At 41.4% G+C, this 15,623-nt stretch overlaps 1 protein-coding gene across 1 annotated transcript; it reads right to left on the bottom strand.

The window, feature by feature from the left end:
• Positions 1-4,245: 4,245 nt before the first annotated feature.
• Positions 4,246-7,944, bottom strand: phlda2 (pleckstrin homology-like domain, family A, member 2). Its single transcript, XM_041837631.2, has 2 exons — positions 7,339-7,944; positions 4,246-6,491 (listed from the first exon to the last, which is right to left on the bottom strand). The coding sequence occupies exon 1, from the start codon at positions 7,790-7,792 to the stop codon at positions 7,376-7,378; it is 417 nt and encodes a 138-aa protein (XP_041693565.1). The 5' UTR covers positions 7,793-7,944; the 3' UTR covers positions 4,246-6,491; positions 7,339-7,375.
• Positions 7,945-15,623: the final 7,679 nt, after the last annotated feature.

A 15,623-nucleotide genomic window follows, 5' to 3' on the forward strand; every position in this document is an offset into this window, starting at 1 on the left:
TTGCAATAAATGGTATGGGGAAGGAATGATGAAACGCTAGCAATTATTGTAGTATTAGATGGAATATAGATTGACCACACAGGGCATATGCATTTAAACATGTGAAAGCAACAGCAAACATTTCAACAAGAGAAAAAAAGCATCCTCCACTGGCGGGTGTTTGGAGAGCGCAAGTGAAGAGCCACGCCTATGTGTCTTCACCACAGTAATAATTCATTATAACAACAAATTCCAAATGCTAGCTTCATAAGTAAATTATCAATTTCAAGCAATTGTTACAAACCAAAAGAACAGCAGGCCTATGGTGGTAATTGTTGCCCCATTGCTGGTTAGCTTGCAAACTAAACGGTTAATATTCTTAATCATCAAACTATTTTTGGAGCTGCATATTTATTATGGCAGTCCTCTCAACTTACAATTTTATGTTTGTGCTGCAGCCGATCCTATAGCTGTACAGCAAATCAGCAATCTGTTCTCTAGCTCACCCGACCTGTGTTGATTGACAGTTTGCTGGTCCAATCAGAGTGCCGAGTGTGCCTTTCACTGTTGCAGCCATGTAATTTTTTTACATGGGCGATACTGCGGCTAATCAAATCAAATCAAATCAAAATGCATTTGCCACATGCGCCGAATACAACAGTGAAATGCTTACTTACAAGCCCTTAACCAACAATGCAGTTTTAAGAAAAAAAGATAAGTAAAAAAATAAAAAATAAAAATTATTAAAGAGCATAAAATAAAATAACAGTAGGGAGGCTATATACAGGGGGTACCGGTACAGAGTCAATGTGCGGGGGCGCCAGTTAGTCGAGGTAATTGAGGTAATATGTACATGTGGGTAGAGTTAAAGTGACTATGCATAGATAATAAACAGAGTAGCAGCAACGTAAAAGAGGGGGTGGGGTGGGGAGGGGGGACAATGCAAATAGTCCGGTGTCACGGTCGTTGAGAGACGGGTCAGACCAAGGTGCAGCGTGGTATGCGTACAAGTCCTAACAGGAACACAAACAATATCCCACAGCTAAGGTAGGCAACATGGCTGCTTAAGTATGATCCCCAATCAGAGACAACGATTGACAGCTGCCTCTGATTGGGAACCACACCCGGCCAACATAGAAATACAAAATTAGATATACACATAGAAATTCACACCCTGACCAAACCAGCTAAAGACAACCGGGCTCTCAAGGCCAGGGCGTGACATCCGGGTAGCCATGATTAGCTGTTCAGGAGTCTTATGGCTTGGGGGTAGAAGCTGTTGGAAGACTTTTGGACCTAGACTTGGTGCTCCGGTACCGCTTGCCATGCGGTAGCAGAGAGAACAGTCTATGACTAGGGTGGCTGGAGTCTTGACGATTTTTAGGGCCTTCCTCTGACACCGCCTGGTATAGAGGTCCTGGATGGCAGGAAGCTTGGCCCCAGTGATGTACTGGGCCGTACTCACTACCCTCTGTAGTGCCTTGCGGACGGAGGCCGAGCAGTCGCCATACCAGGCGGTGATGCAACCAGTCAGGATGCTCTCGATGGTGCCGCTGTATAACTTTTTGAGGATCTGAGGACCCATGCCAAATCTTTTCAGTCTCCTGAGGGGGAATAGGCTTTGTCGTGCCCTCTCCACAACTGTCTTGGTGTGTTTGGACCATGATAGTTTGTTGGTGATGTGGACACCAAGGAACTTGAAGCTCTCAACCTGTTCCACTACAGCCCCGTCGATGAGAATGGGGGCATGCTCAGTCCCCTTTTTTTCCCTGTACTCCACAATCATCTCCTTTGTCTTAATCACGTTGAGGGAGAGGTTGTTATCCTGGCACCACACGGCCAGGTCTCTGACCTCCTCCCTATAGGCTGTCTCATTGTTGTCTGTGATCAGGCCTACCACTGTTGTGTCGTCGGCAAACTAAATGATGGTGTTGGAGTCGTACCTGGCCATGCAGTCACGGGTGAACAGGGAGTACAGGAGGGGACTGAGCACACACCCCTGAGGGGCACCCATGTTGAGGATCAACATGGCAGATGTGTTGTTGCAGAGGGAGGTTTTTAGTCCTAGGCTGTGGTCTCTGGCTGTGTGTAGAGTAATGCATGTAGACGCAGTGCCACAAAATGAGTGACAAATCATTACAAAACCTGGCCAGATAATTTCAAGTCATCAGTCTCAAGTCAAAGTTGATTCCAAAGTCTCGAGGCTCCAAGTCCAAGTCAAGTCTCAAGTTATTTTATTTTCTATCAAGTCTCAAATCATCAAATTTGTGACTCGAGTCAGACTCAAAATGTTAATGCTGTTTGTATTTGGCTGCTATTTTTTATTTAAGCTTTATTTGATCAGGGAGTCATACTGAGATCAAAGTCACTTTTACAGATGAGCCCTGAATTACATAAATTACAGAATATACACACATCAATATAAATACAAAATGCAAGCAGAAAGAAAAACACGGTCATAAAAAAATAACACATTCATCAGTAATAAGGTTCTCAATCAGCTTTCTGAATTACCCTAGAGGCACCAACAAATGAAGTTTAAGAACATTTTGAAGATTGTTCCACAAATAAGGTGCAAGAAAACTAAAAGCTGATTTATCTAACTCAGTAGAGACCGAAGGAATTTCCAGAGTTAATTATCCCTGAGACCGGGTGTGGTAACCAGTACTGTATGTCTAAAGTTTAGTAAAGATGTTAGGTACAGTGGGACATTTTGTAAAAAAGGCTTTATAAATGAAAATATAGCAATGTATCAACCTATGTGATGTCAAAGAGGGCCAACAAACTCTCTGGTAGAGAATGCAGTGATGAGTACAAAGATTGTTGCCCATAATAACGCGCAGTGTGATATGATAAACTGCATTTAACGGCTTAAATGGTGGCAGCTGCGTTCATATAGATGATGTCGCATAGTATAGGACCGATAGGAAAGTCGACTATGAAAGTGAACTGTGTTTGGGTGTGACCAGGGGTGTATTCATGCCGCCAATTCTGTTGAAAAACGTTTCTTAAACGGAAGCAAACGGAACAATTTGTTGGACTAATGATTACACCCTAGATCAGCTAGATGCAGGCGGTGTGCAAGTGTGCAAGGTGGTATTGAATTTGTCACTGTCTGTCACCTTGATTACTCAACATTTTCTCTTGACCTGTGCACCGACATTGTACACTTTAATTCATAGGCTAGGTTGTAGCAACCTCATGATGGGTAAAAGGAAAATGTGAGTATCATGTAGTAGCCTAAACCTATCGATGTCACATTGAGCTGGGTGAATGGAATTTGAATGACAGTCATCCAATATGCTGTAATAGAAATAAGGCCACGCTCATAAAAAACAAATCATCCTCCTTCATCTTAAACGTCACCGACCGCCACTGGTGTGTGTGTGAGTGAGATTAAAGTGGTGCCAATTTGTTGAGAGTGGTATATTTAGGCAGGAAGCGGCTAGGCCCTGGTAGTACTCCTCAGATCATTGTGTCCTTTGATGTAGTCATTGTAGTGTGATCTGGCTTCAAAGCCCCTGAGGGACTGACTCCACTACCAGGGCTCTGGGAGGCAGCGTGGCCTGGGGCTCGGCTTACACTCACCTCTGACCTCTGATAGATCCATATGCTGTGGATGTACAGGGGCCGGCACTGTAGAAACAGAAGGGGTAGAATAGGCCTATATAATACACTAAACTTCAGGGTAACACTTTACCACTATTTCCAGGTATAATTCTTTATGAGTTGTTATCAGCACGTATGAGCCTTTATAATGTAATATAACAAGGCTGATGATATGTTATGTTTCTCTATGCATACCTTTTTCAATTGTCTCAAACTGGCTGTTATTTTGTCCTGATCATCAGCAAAAAGCAGGTGCGGTTCTTGAAACAGGTGTGGTTCCTAATTAAGCAATTAACATTCCATCATGTATGAAAATGCTGGGCAGGCCATTATTTTGGCTACCATGGCTATGCCCCCATAGGATGACAATGTGTCCATCCACAAGGCATGAGTGGTCACTGAATGGTTTGACGAGCATGAAAACAATGTAAGCCAAATGCCATGGCCGTTTCAGTCACCAGTTCTCAACCCAATTGAACACTTATGGGAGATTCTGAAGCGGCGCCTGAGACAGTGTTTTCCACCACCATCAACAAAACACCAAATTATGGAATTTCGCATCCCTCCAATAGAGTTCCAGACACTTGTAGAATCTATGCCAAGGTGCATGAAGCTGTTCTGGCTCGCGGTGGCCCAATGCCCTATTAAGACACTTTATGTTGGTGTTTCCTTTATTTCGACACAGGCACACCACAAACATTTACACAGGTGTTCCAATTTACACTTATAAGGTGTTTGGATAAAGATTGCATAACTTCCCTGTTTTATGGCTTCTTGTGAGTCATTGTGAGTCATTCTATAGCAGGGTGTCTAACTCAACATGATAACCATGGGCAGGTCATTTTGTGTGTAGATAACAGGGCAGTAAAGTGGACCTTGCTACACATCCCTGTGTTTGCCCTGTCCTGTGCGTGTGTGTGTGTGTGTGTGTGTGTGTGTGTGTGTGTATGCATGTGCTGGGTAAGGTATGGCTAGAGCTACACTAGCATCTTTGGGAAAGTTCTCTTATCACCTGTACAACATTGTCCGCATGTTCAACCATTAAAACTGTAATGATTCATATTCTATATCAATATTTGGTTTGGTTTAATCCTAGAAATAGAATCTCATTCTAGTTCTGAGGTTAATCCCCAGGTATGTTTGATTTCCACGCATGTCGTTAGGTGATTCACCCCCGCAGATTCCTTCAGGCTCTGGGTAAAACACACCCTGGCAGTAAAGGTATGTGCTCAAAGGGCCCGTTGATACAGGTTTAGTAAAACCACAACCTTTATCAGTCATAAAGTATGTATAATAAAGCATGACGACCGGAGGTGACAAACAGGGTGCAACCTGTGATAAAAGAAGAGAGGGACTTTCCTATCATAGACTGCTCATAAGTGTAGTATCTCAGGAAGCCATTGTGCTGTGGGTGATGATTTGGCATAATTTAACAGCATGCTGTTACTGTATATTTCATTGGTGGATACATAACATAAAATATATTTTATAGATCTTTTCATTTATATTACTCTCATCTCAATTTGTACCTCAATGCAAATTGAAATCTTACAAAGGATTTCACGGATAAAGGCTATGATTAATAGAGAGAATTAAAAGGGGATTAATATGATGATCTGTATTTTTGTCAATGTAACATCACTCTACATTTTATCCATAACATTTATTTACCAATACATGAGAGAGAAAAATATAGGCTATAGCAGTGGTTTCCAACCTTTTTTTAACCGTGGCACACCGTAATGGGTGATCCAAACTGCAAAATCATAAATTTTCTGTGACAAGTGTTTTTATAGATTAATTAGGATTTATTTGATAATTAATCAAATAAAATAAAATGTTATTGGTTGCATAAATATGTTTAGCAGATGTTATTGAGGGTGTAGCGAAATGCTTGTGAAAAGTCTGATTAGGCTTAGCCAGAGTCATGTATTTCCTATGGCTCTGGGCTTAGCTATACCACTACCTCTACCATAGAAAGATAGTAAGATAGTTCCTTACTCATGATAGTTCATTTGTGTGTACCCCTTTAAGAGCGTCTCGCAAATCTGCCTCAGAAAGGAATTGTAGCTCCAGTAAAATAGGTCTTTAGTTTTTTAACGATTTGGGCTACAGACAAGCTGTTTTCTGCATTGCAAAGGTGCAGTCACAGACACAAAGCCATGCTTTGTTTGTTTCTATGGCAGAGGCTGTGGTATAGCTAAGTCCAGAGCCATAAGAAATATATGTCTCTGTCTAAGCCTTTTCACAGACAAAGTAAAATTATACAAATGACTTTGCTTGTGATGTGTGCCCTTCAAATGATACAATTGTAACAACAGCCTGAGCACACTGGACTTGAAACAATTATACAGATGTAACCATGTACCATTTCATGTATTATCTGACCGGCACTAGTGCTCCCAAGTCAAAATCACATGTGCATTCAACAGGTTCTGTTTATAAGTGAGTGTAAAAAACAAAAGTTTGCGGCACACCTGAGAGTTCCTGAAGGCACACAAGCGTGCTGCTGAACACCGGTTGGGAACCACTGGGCTATAGGACCACATTTTCTTCAAAAATGTATGAATATTTATTAAAATAAATACACACTGAAATAGTAAATAATTTAAACAACATAAGCATGTATCCAAGAAACACAATTTCTTGACACAAATAAATTAACACATTTTTGCATTGTCATTCAGGAGGCATCCCTCCTCGGTAAAAGCGCACTTTGAAATACTTGAAAGTTCAAGGATTCAGTCTTGAGTTTTGAGCATTTTAAATTCTCTTTTAGAAGCTCATCAGGACAGAGGTTCCTAAGGGAACGCGTTGATATGTCCTTAACAATCCTTCATCCACGGACCGGGTGACGTCTTCCTTTGGTCCAAGTTCCTGTTCTTCTTGGTCCATAACTGACTCTGAAGGAGAGGAAAGCAGATAGAATTAAAACAATGTACACAAGGATTTAGTGCCTTAAATAGGACTTTTCTGCATTGTAGGCAGGGCACAGGCGACATAGGCGGTCATCTTAGGGACCCCGGCTGCTAAGGGCCCCTGACCCAACACATAATTTTTTTTGGAACTCAGTCGGGGTCTCAACTTACTGTTGAGATTTAGAATAGTAGAATGCACAAGTTGCAATTTCGACGTTTGGTTGTGCATTAGCAGTTTTTCTCTTGTTACGTCAGTCACTGACAGTCATTAAATTACATTTTTAGATTGGCTAAACTGGCCGAATACAGACCGGGCACACAGGGCACGAAGGGCATGTGCCCAGGGGCCTTGACCGCCCTGATTTTGTTAGTCACTCTCAGTCAGATATCATTAACATGGCATAAGTCGTGGAAAAATGTGTAGACTTTTAGGAAATTAGCTGTAAAGCTGCAACATTTTTCTCTCTGCCCCAAGGCAAAATGTGTAGAATTGAAGGAAATTAACTTAACAACTGAAAATGTTCTCTCCTCTGTCAAGTGGGGGGCGACTAAAATGTCTAGCCAAGGCTAGGGCCGGCCCTGATTGTAGGCATCTGTAAAATAGTACAAGTAGGCTAGTGTAACATGGTTTAAACCTTTTATAGGCCTGTGTAGATAAGGGAGAGACTCCATACTTTTTAAAATTACTTTAATAATCCATCTCCACTCAGTTGTATTTCAATAATGATATAAAATAGGCTATGCTAAATTATTTTCAAACATTTACCTCCTTATATCACCATTTTCTAAAACCACTCTATTGTGCGTAATGGTCCATGCTCTGGTGTCTTACCATATTCGGAGTGTGGTAGCTAATCTCCCAAAGTAATTCAGGGAGCTCTGGCCATGCGGCTCTCGTGCTGTCCTGGGGACCCGCTCTCGTCGTCCTGTCGCGTTTTAAAGTCCTGAATGGCCTTTCTGTTCTGGAAGTCTATCAACGCCATGGTGATCACCGCATTCCAGCAGTTATCTTCACCGGAGCACCGAAAATCTATCTCCTTATTGTCCGTGGTAACAATGGTGAAGTAGACAAACTTGCCAGTGCGCTCAACACAGTCCACTTTCTTGATAGACTGGAGTTTGAGCTCCTTGCTCTTGGTGCGCTTCTGCGTGTCGGCATAGATGTTGAGGCTATCCGTGGTCAGGACACATGTCTTCCTTTTCCAGAACTGAAGGAGGTTGTCACTCCTCTTCTCCAGCTCTCCCTCTTTCAGGACCTCGGAAATCTGCTCTGCTGACATTTTCATTGTTTTAGTGTCAGTGGAACAACTCTGGTTGTTTTTATTATTTTTAGAGAGAAGCAAACGCTGGCAGAGGTGGTAGATTCCTCTGTTGTTTCTTCCAAAGTCCCCGGAGAAGGAGCTTCTCAGCGAAGGCGCGATAATCCAGAGTTGCGTTATGAATGAACAGAGAGTGGCGGAGTTAGTTATATATAGCAGAGTGTCTGGGCCCTTCCCACTTGACGTCAGTCGGTTTAGGAATGCATCAACAGTTGCCTGAGTAATTCATGGTGGGAGTGGGGGCGGAAGTCCTGGCGCTGGTTTAGCTAACTTGGAACTAATTACGTCTCCAACATGTTAATTAGTTACCCCACATCCTACTTGAGGGCTGAATCCAAACATTGACCCACTCAGTAATGACTTTGACTCATGCTGTGAGAAAAACTGTGTTATTAGCAGATACCAACAGGACTAGACAATTCAGTCCATAGAAAAATCTGTTCTGATCATAAACATTCTTTGTGAGATAAATGTCATTGTAAATTCAGTATGATAGCCTATCTGTATTTATGAGGTAATGGTCTGTTAATAAATCACAGCAGGAAATATTTCAAACGAAACACCTATTGGACCAGCTTGTCAGACATAAGTCCTGCTATTTCAGTGGATCACATTTGACTGAAACACCCCCAAAACCTCCTCTGAGCAATTTTCAACTGTAGAGGAGGACGTTTCATCAGCCCATACGTCAGCAGCTCCCTAAGCAGAATGGGTTCCAAGGGTCAGCTCAAGTACCAGCAGAGACAGCAGATACTCAAAGTGTATCTCCGGCAGACACAGTTGTGTGCTGTAAGGGGAGAGTTGATGGCCCCTCTGTATCTAAGACACACAGCAAAATATGATTGTGCTATGGTTTTGCTAAGATATTATTGTGATCTAAGATAGAAATTGTTGGTTCTGAATAGGGTTTCAAAATGCCGGTAACTTTCCCAAAATTACCCAGTTTTCTGGAATTGCTAGGGAATAAGTAGGAAATCTGTGAATCCTCCAACCAGGATTCCTGGAAACCTGGATAATTTAGGGAAAGATAAGATGTGTTTGCCATTGCTTAAGCCCAATATATGGTAAAAAAACACACGTGTCTTCCGGGTGGGTCGCAAACAAAAGTGATGACAAAGCAGAATAAAAGACACGCATTGGCCGCATGGATGTTGCTGCGCACCTCCCAATATTTTAAATGCTGCATAAAAGTGTCTGCAACCCACCCATATGACACTTGTCTATTGGGCTTTAGATGGATGAAGGCTTAGATTGTGGCAAATGTCCCAAATGTCTGAAGCCTCTAAAGTGTGTGTGTGTGTGTGTGTGTGTGGAGGGGCAGAGGAGGAAGGATGGAGGAGGCAGAGATGGGAGGATGAAGAGGGGACGTCAGCAGTTAATAACTCTCCAGGTTAGCCCTGAGGCCAGTGTCACCCAAATGCTAACCCAAGTGAAAGAAATGTGAACGTCTGTCCAAAATGTTTTAGTGTGTGTGTGTGTTTGTCTACTCAAGTGTGTATGGTGATCTTCAACCAAATGTAATTTCTTTGGTGGATGTGTTCCCAGCACCCACTTCAAATTATTGTGACCACTGAAGAGGTCTCTCTATCAGTCTCTTTTCAGTCTCCTCATGGAAACATCAGAGGCACTACTTCACCAGTCCCCACACATAGAAAACGGCACCCCCACTCTCTAACACATACAAACACACACCAAACCTCTTAAAAGCACAACTCTCCCTCATTCCCCCACTGAAACACAGAGAAAACTGTCCCACATACACCCTCAAAAGCACACAATTGGCTTAGGGTTGTTGAGGTCATCTTGAGCCATTCTCAACACTAAACAATTGCTTAATGACGTTCAGAAAGTGATTGTGTGACTTAATCACGGTTAGGAAAAAATACTACTATTACTTGACATATTACATAGTTGTAAAGCAGTTATAGCAAATCTAGTCAAATTTGAATGTAATTGTTAACTCCTTATATTGAATAGAGATGTGTGATGCACTTTTATTACCTCTGACTATACGGTGCTTTCAGAAAGTATTCATACCCCTTGACTTCTTACACATTTTGTTGTGTTACACCCTGAATTCAAAATTAATTAAATATATTTTTCTCACCCATCTACACACAATACCCAATAATGACAGTGAAAACATGTTTTTAGACATGTATTGAAAATTAAATACAGAAATACTAATTTACGTAAGTATTCACACCACTGAGTCAATACTTTGTAGAAGCACGTTTGGCAGAGATTACAGCTGTGAGTCTTTCTGGGTAAGTCTCTAAGAGCTTTGCACACCTGGATTGTACAATATTTGCACATTATTCTTTTTAAAATTATTCAAGCTCTGTCAAGTTGGTTGTTGATCATTGCTAGACTGTAACTAGGCCACTCAGGAACATTTGATGTCATCTTGGTAAGCAACTCCAGTGTAGATTTGGCCTTGTGTTTTAGGTTATTGTCCTGCTGAAAGGTGAATTTGTCTTCCAGTGTCTGATGGAAAGCAGACTGAACCAGGTTTTCCTCTAGGATTTTGCCTGTGCCTAGCTCTATTTCATTTATTTTAATCCTAAAAATCTCCCTATTCCTTGCCAATGACAATCATACACATAACATGATGCAGCCACCACGTGCTTGAAAATATGACGAGTGGTACTCATTGATGTGTTGTGTCGTATTCAGTTTTACTTTAGTGCCATATTGCAAACAGGATGCATGTTTTGGAATATTTTTATTCTCTTTTAACTCTGTCAAATAGGTTAGTATTGTGGAGTGACTACAATATTGTTGATACATCCTCAGTTTTCTCCTATCACAGCCATAAAACTCTGTAACTGTTTTAAAGTCACCATTCTTTCTCTCCAGGAACTATATATTTGTAGTGACTGGGTGTATTGATACACCATCCAAAGTGTAAGTAATAACTTCACCATGCTCAAAGGGATTTATTCAATTCAACAGTTTCAGCTACACACTATGACCCCTCTGTGGAAAGGAGAGACTCTCACAAACACGTACAGTACCAGTCAAAAGTTTGGACACACCTACTCGTTCAAGGGCTTTTCTTTATTTTTACTATTTTCTACATTGTAGAATAATAGTGAAGACATCAAAACTATGAAATAACACATATGGAATCATGTTGTAACCAAAAAAGTGTTAAACAAATCAAAATAAATTTGAGATCGGGGGATTGTGGAGGCCAGGTCATCTGATGCAGCACTCCATCACTCTCCTTCTTGATAAAATAGCACTTTCACAGCCTGGAGGTGTGTTGGGTCATTGTCCTGTTGAAAAATGATAGTCCCACTAAGCCCAAACCAGATGGGATGGCGTATCGCTGCAGAATGCTGTGGTAGCCATGCTGGTTGAGTGTGCCTTGAATTCTAAATAAATCAGAGACAGTGTCACCAGCAAAGCACCCCCACACCATAACACCTCCTCCTCCATGCTTTACGGTGGGAAATACACATGCGGAGATCATCCATCCACCCACACCACGTCTCACAAAGACACGGCGGTTGGAACCAAAAATCTCCAATTTGGACTCCAGACCAAAGGACACATTTCCAGTAGTGGTCACACAGTCTCCTCTGAACAGTTGATGTTGAGATGTGTCTTTAACTTGAACTCTGTGAAGCATTCATTTGGGCTGCCATTTCTGAGGCTGGTTACTCTAATTCACTTTTCCTCTGCAGCAGAGGTAACTCTGGGTCTTCCATGTGACGGTCCTCATGAGAGCCAGTTTCATCATAGCGCTAGGTGGTTTTTGCGACTGCACTTGAAGAAACTTTCAAAGTTCTTGAAATGTTCCGGATTGACTGACCTTCATGTCTTAAAGTAATGATGGACTGTCGTTTCTCTTTGCTTATTTGAGCTGTTCTTGCCATAATATGGACTTGGTATTTTACCAAATAGGGCTATCTTCTGTATACCACCCCTACCTTGTCACAACACAACTGATTGGCTCATACGCATTAAGGAAAGAAATTCCACAAATTAACTTTTAAGAAGGCACACCTGTTAATTGAAATGCATTCCAGGTGACTACCTCATGAAGCTGGTTGAGAGAATGCCAAGAGTGTGCAAAGCTGTCATCAAGGGTGGCTACTTTGAAGAATCTCAATTATAAAATATATATGGATTTGCTTCATACTTTTTTGGTTACTACATGATTCCATATGTGTTATTTCATAGTTTGGATGTCTTCACTATTATTCTACATTGTAGAAAATAGTAAAAATAAAGAAAAACCATGGAATTAGTAGGTGTGCCAAACTTTTGACTGGTACTGTATCTTCAGAACAAACTTCCTTTTGGGACTATCTGTTCCATGTACTGAATCTGCTATTCAATATGTTTGTATGGGCAAATAGCAGTAAGGCCCCATTTAAAAAAAAATTATATATTTTTTTATTTTTTTATGTTTTTATTTTTCAAAGGGTCTTAAAATTCAAAATCAAATAGCTAAATGATCCTTGGTATGACCTTCTTAAAAAAATCCCTTTGCACTTGAATCATTCCTATGGTGAATGGCTAGGCTCGCCATACTATGAAACCACACACTATTGCAGAGACTTTGATATTACTGTCCGCAAAGAGCAGAACTCTGAGATATACTGCAGCAGGTAACTTTGATTGTAAACTACATCAAACCACATCCACTGCGTGTACGCCAGTTCGCAAAACTATGTGGAGATATGGGATCAGAGCATGACAATGTTTTCTTTCACATCGAGACTTGGTGGTTATCGAGGGGGAGTGTTGGAAAGATTTTTCGCATTGAGAGAGGAACTGTTGTCATTCACAATGGATGAAAAAAAAAATTGACTTTCTGTGTAATGAAAATAAAATGTGTCTCCTTGCCTATGTAACAGACAGATTTGGGAAACTGAATGAAATGAACGTAAGCATGCAGGGAAATATAAAAACATTCTACAGTTGAGTGACCGAATCAGTGGATTCAGAGGAAAGAATTCTTATTGGAGAGAGAGTCTTTCAAAAGCAAACCATGCCCCCTTCCCTCGGCTGTGCATGTTTCTAACAGAAAACAGCATCAGTAAGTGTCCCACACGAGTGATGACTGCTCACCTTCAATGCTTGGAATAGCACTTTGGGACCTACTTCCCAATCCGTTTGACCGTGATCCTGGCTCAGTTGACATGCCGGTAAGGGAAATTTAACAGCTGATCAAGCTGTCATGTGACCGAATGCATTCACGGGTCACTACGGATGAGTTTTGGTTCCAGACTCAAAGGGAATACCTTGCTGTCTCCCTCTGAGCATTAATGCCGCGTTCAAAACAATTGGGAATTCGGAACTTGGAACTGGGAAATCTCAGACTTCTGACTTCAGTGCGTTCAAGACAAATGGGAACTAGGAAAAAATTGAGTTTCGACTGGGAAAAATAGTTTTGAACGGTCATCCAACTCGGAATTCCAACTCGGGAACTCAGGCCTCTTTCTAGAGCTCCGACTTTCCGAGCTGAAGATCACTTTTCAGAGTTCCCAGTTGTCTTGAAAGCACCATCAGTGCTCTCGACCACATTAAAACCAAATATCAATCCAGGTTGGATGTGACAGCAGAGATGAGGCGCGCACTGTCGACCACGCCCCCTGACTTTGAGAAGCTCCGACAAATGTATCAAGCTCACCCATCTCATTAGTGGTGGTGAGATAAGATACATTATGTCCGACTAATTTGCAAATTACTGTCATAGCCCCACATTAAAAGTATGTGATGGTGAGTTGAGAAGACAATCAGAAATACTGTTTTTCAATTGACTACCATAGCCCCAAATAAAAAACAAAACATTGGCTGTTAATTACATAATCTTGTTCACATGGTTGGGGTCGTGAGAATTTTCAGATATCAAAATGGGGTCGTGGGCCAAAAAAGTTTGGGAACCCCTGACTTATCGACTCAAGACATTTCAGCTTTTATTTTTTTATTAATTTGTAAAAATTTCTACAAATATAATTCCACTTTGACATGATGGGGAATTGTGTGTAGACCAGTGAAACAAAATCTAAATGTTATCCATTTTATATTCAGGCTGTAACACAACAAAATGTGGAAAAAGTCAGGTGGTGTGAATACTTTCTGAAGGCACTGTAGGTCTTAAGATCAAAGCAACCTATGTATTACTTCCTGTACATCACATCAATACTGTACTTCCTCCCCTTTCATGTACATCACATCTATTAACACCAAGACTGACTGAACACACCTGCCTCTGTGGCACCAGGCTCTGCTGCTGAGCAAAGAGGTGTGCCACTGCCTTCCTTACCACCCAGCCTTTCTCTCTCCCTCTTTCCCTCCTCTTTGTTTTAGCATCCTGTTTCCCTGTTGCCTGTCAGTCTGTGTGTGTGGGTGTGTGTGTGTACAGTGCAGAGCCAGCTCTAGCCTTTTTGGGGGCCCTAAGCCACATTTTGGTGTGTGGCCCCCCACCTCAAGGGCCAAAATGGTTTTGAATGGCGGAGAGGAAAATAAATGACATTTTAGAGTTCATTTCCTGCAATTCTACACATTTTTGCCATAGGACGGAGAGAAAATATTGCAGTTTTAAAGCAAGTTTACTGTAATTCTACACATTTTGCCATAACTTATGCCACGTTAATGTGATATCTGCGTGAGAGTGACTAACCAAATCAATGGGGGCCCCGTGGAGGTCAGGGCCCTTCATGCCCGTCGATAATCAACCATGAGTTTGATAGCTGTCTAGACTAATTTACCAATCTAAAAAATGTTGGACCTTTCGGTTCTTTCCAAATCAAAGGAATGCTAATGTTGTTGCTATGTATGCTAACCAAGGCCTATGATCGGTGGATAAACTGAAGGTGACACAATTTCCAGCAACAATGATAGGATGGAAGTTTGCTTAAAAAATGTATCTTTGTTATTAAAACCTTCCCACCATTGTTAACAAGTGGTGGATGAGCTGATCTAGTCCCAGGCGGTCTCACACACACACACACACACACACACACACACACACACACACACACACACGCACACACACGGCTAATTCCTATAGCTGTGTAAATATGATTTGTCATTGTTTTTCCACGTCCCCAGCCTTGTGGATCAGAACAGCTCATCCACTAGGAAGCTCAAGATCTGTGGGTGTGTTTTGACAACCTTGGCTCCACAGCAACCACCATTCTCATCCTCTCCAAGTAGACACAATACAAAAACACTCAGAGAGAGAGAGAAACCACATTATCATGTGTCATCAACTGCTGTGTTTCAGAGAGCTCTGTTCACAGTGTTACCCACATCAGAGCTAAAAGGTACATGTCAGAACATGACCCCTTCAGTGTCTAGTCTGTCTACCTCCCTCTGTCTATCTCTATACTGACACGCAATTCTCTGTTAATGACAGGTCAGGGAAAGAAAGGTTACTTCACTGACTTAGCACACTCTACCAAAGGCCAAATAAAATAACCTCTTGTTTGCAGCTTCAAGTGAGGTTTCTAAGCCCTAGGGTCTATGTACGTGTCAAGTCTGCAGTATTGGCCGTAAAGGAGTTACAAAAAAATCATTGTTGTGTGGAAGTAAGCAAAATGTAAAGTTGTCTTGTAACGTGACAAGACAATCGAGATCTAATATCAGAGTCACAAGAGGTGAAGCTTTCACATTAATGACTTGTTATAACAGCCATTGTTTAGTTTTTTTTACTGTGGTGCGACAACTTTTAAAGACATTTTGTTATTTTCTGTTAAGGTAGTGTTTGATGATAGAATTTACTTCTTTACACATGACTGTTCATGTCAAGGTAGATAACAACAGAGTAGGAGCGAAT

Source organism: Coregonus clupeaformis, chromosome 19 (genome assembly GCF_020615455.1).
Source record: "Coregonus clupeaformis isolate EN_2021a chromosome 19, ASM2061545v1, whole genome shotgun sequence".
Classification (NCBI taxonomy): domain Eukaryota; kingdom Metazoa; phylum Chordata; class Actinopteri; order Salmoniformes; family Salmonidae; genus Coregonus; species Coregonus clupeaformis.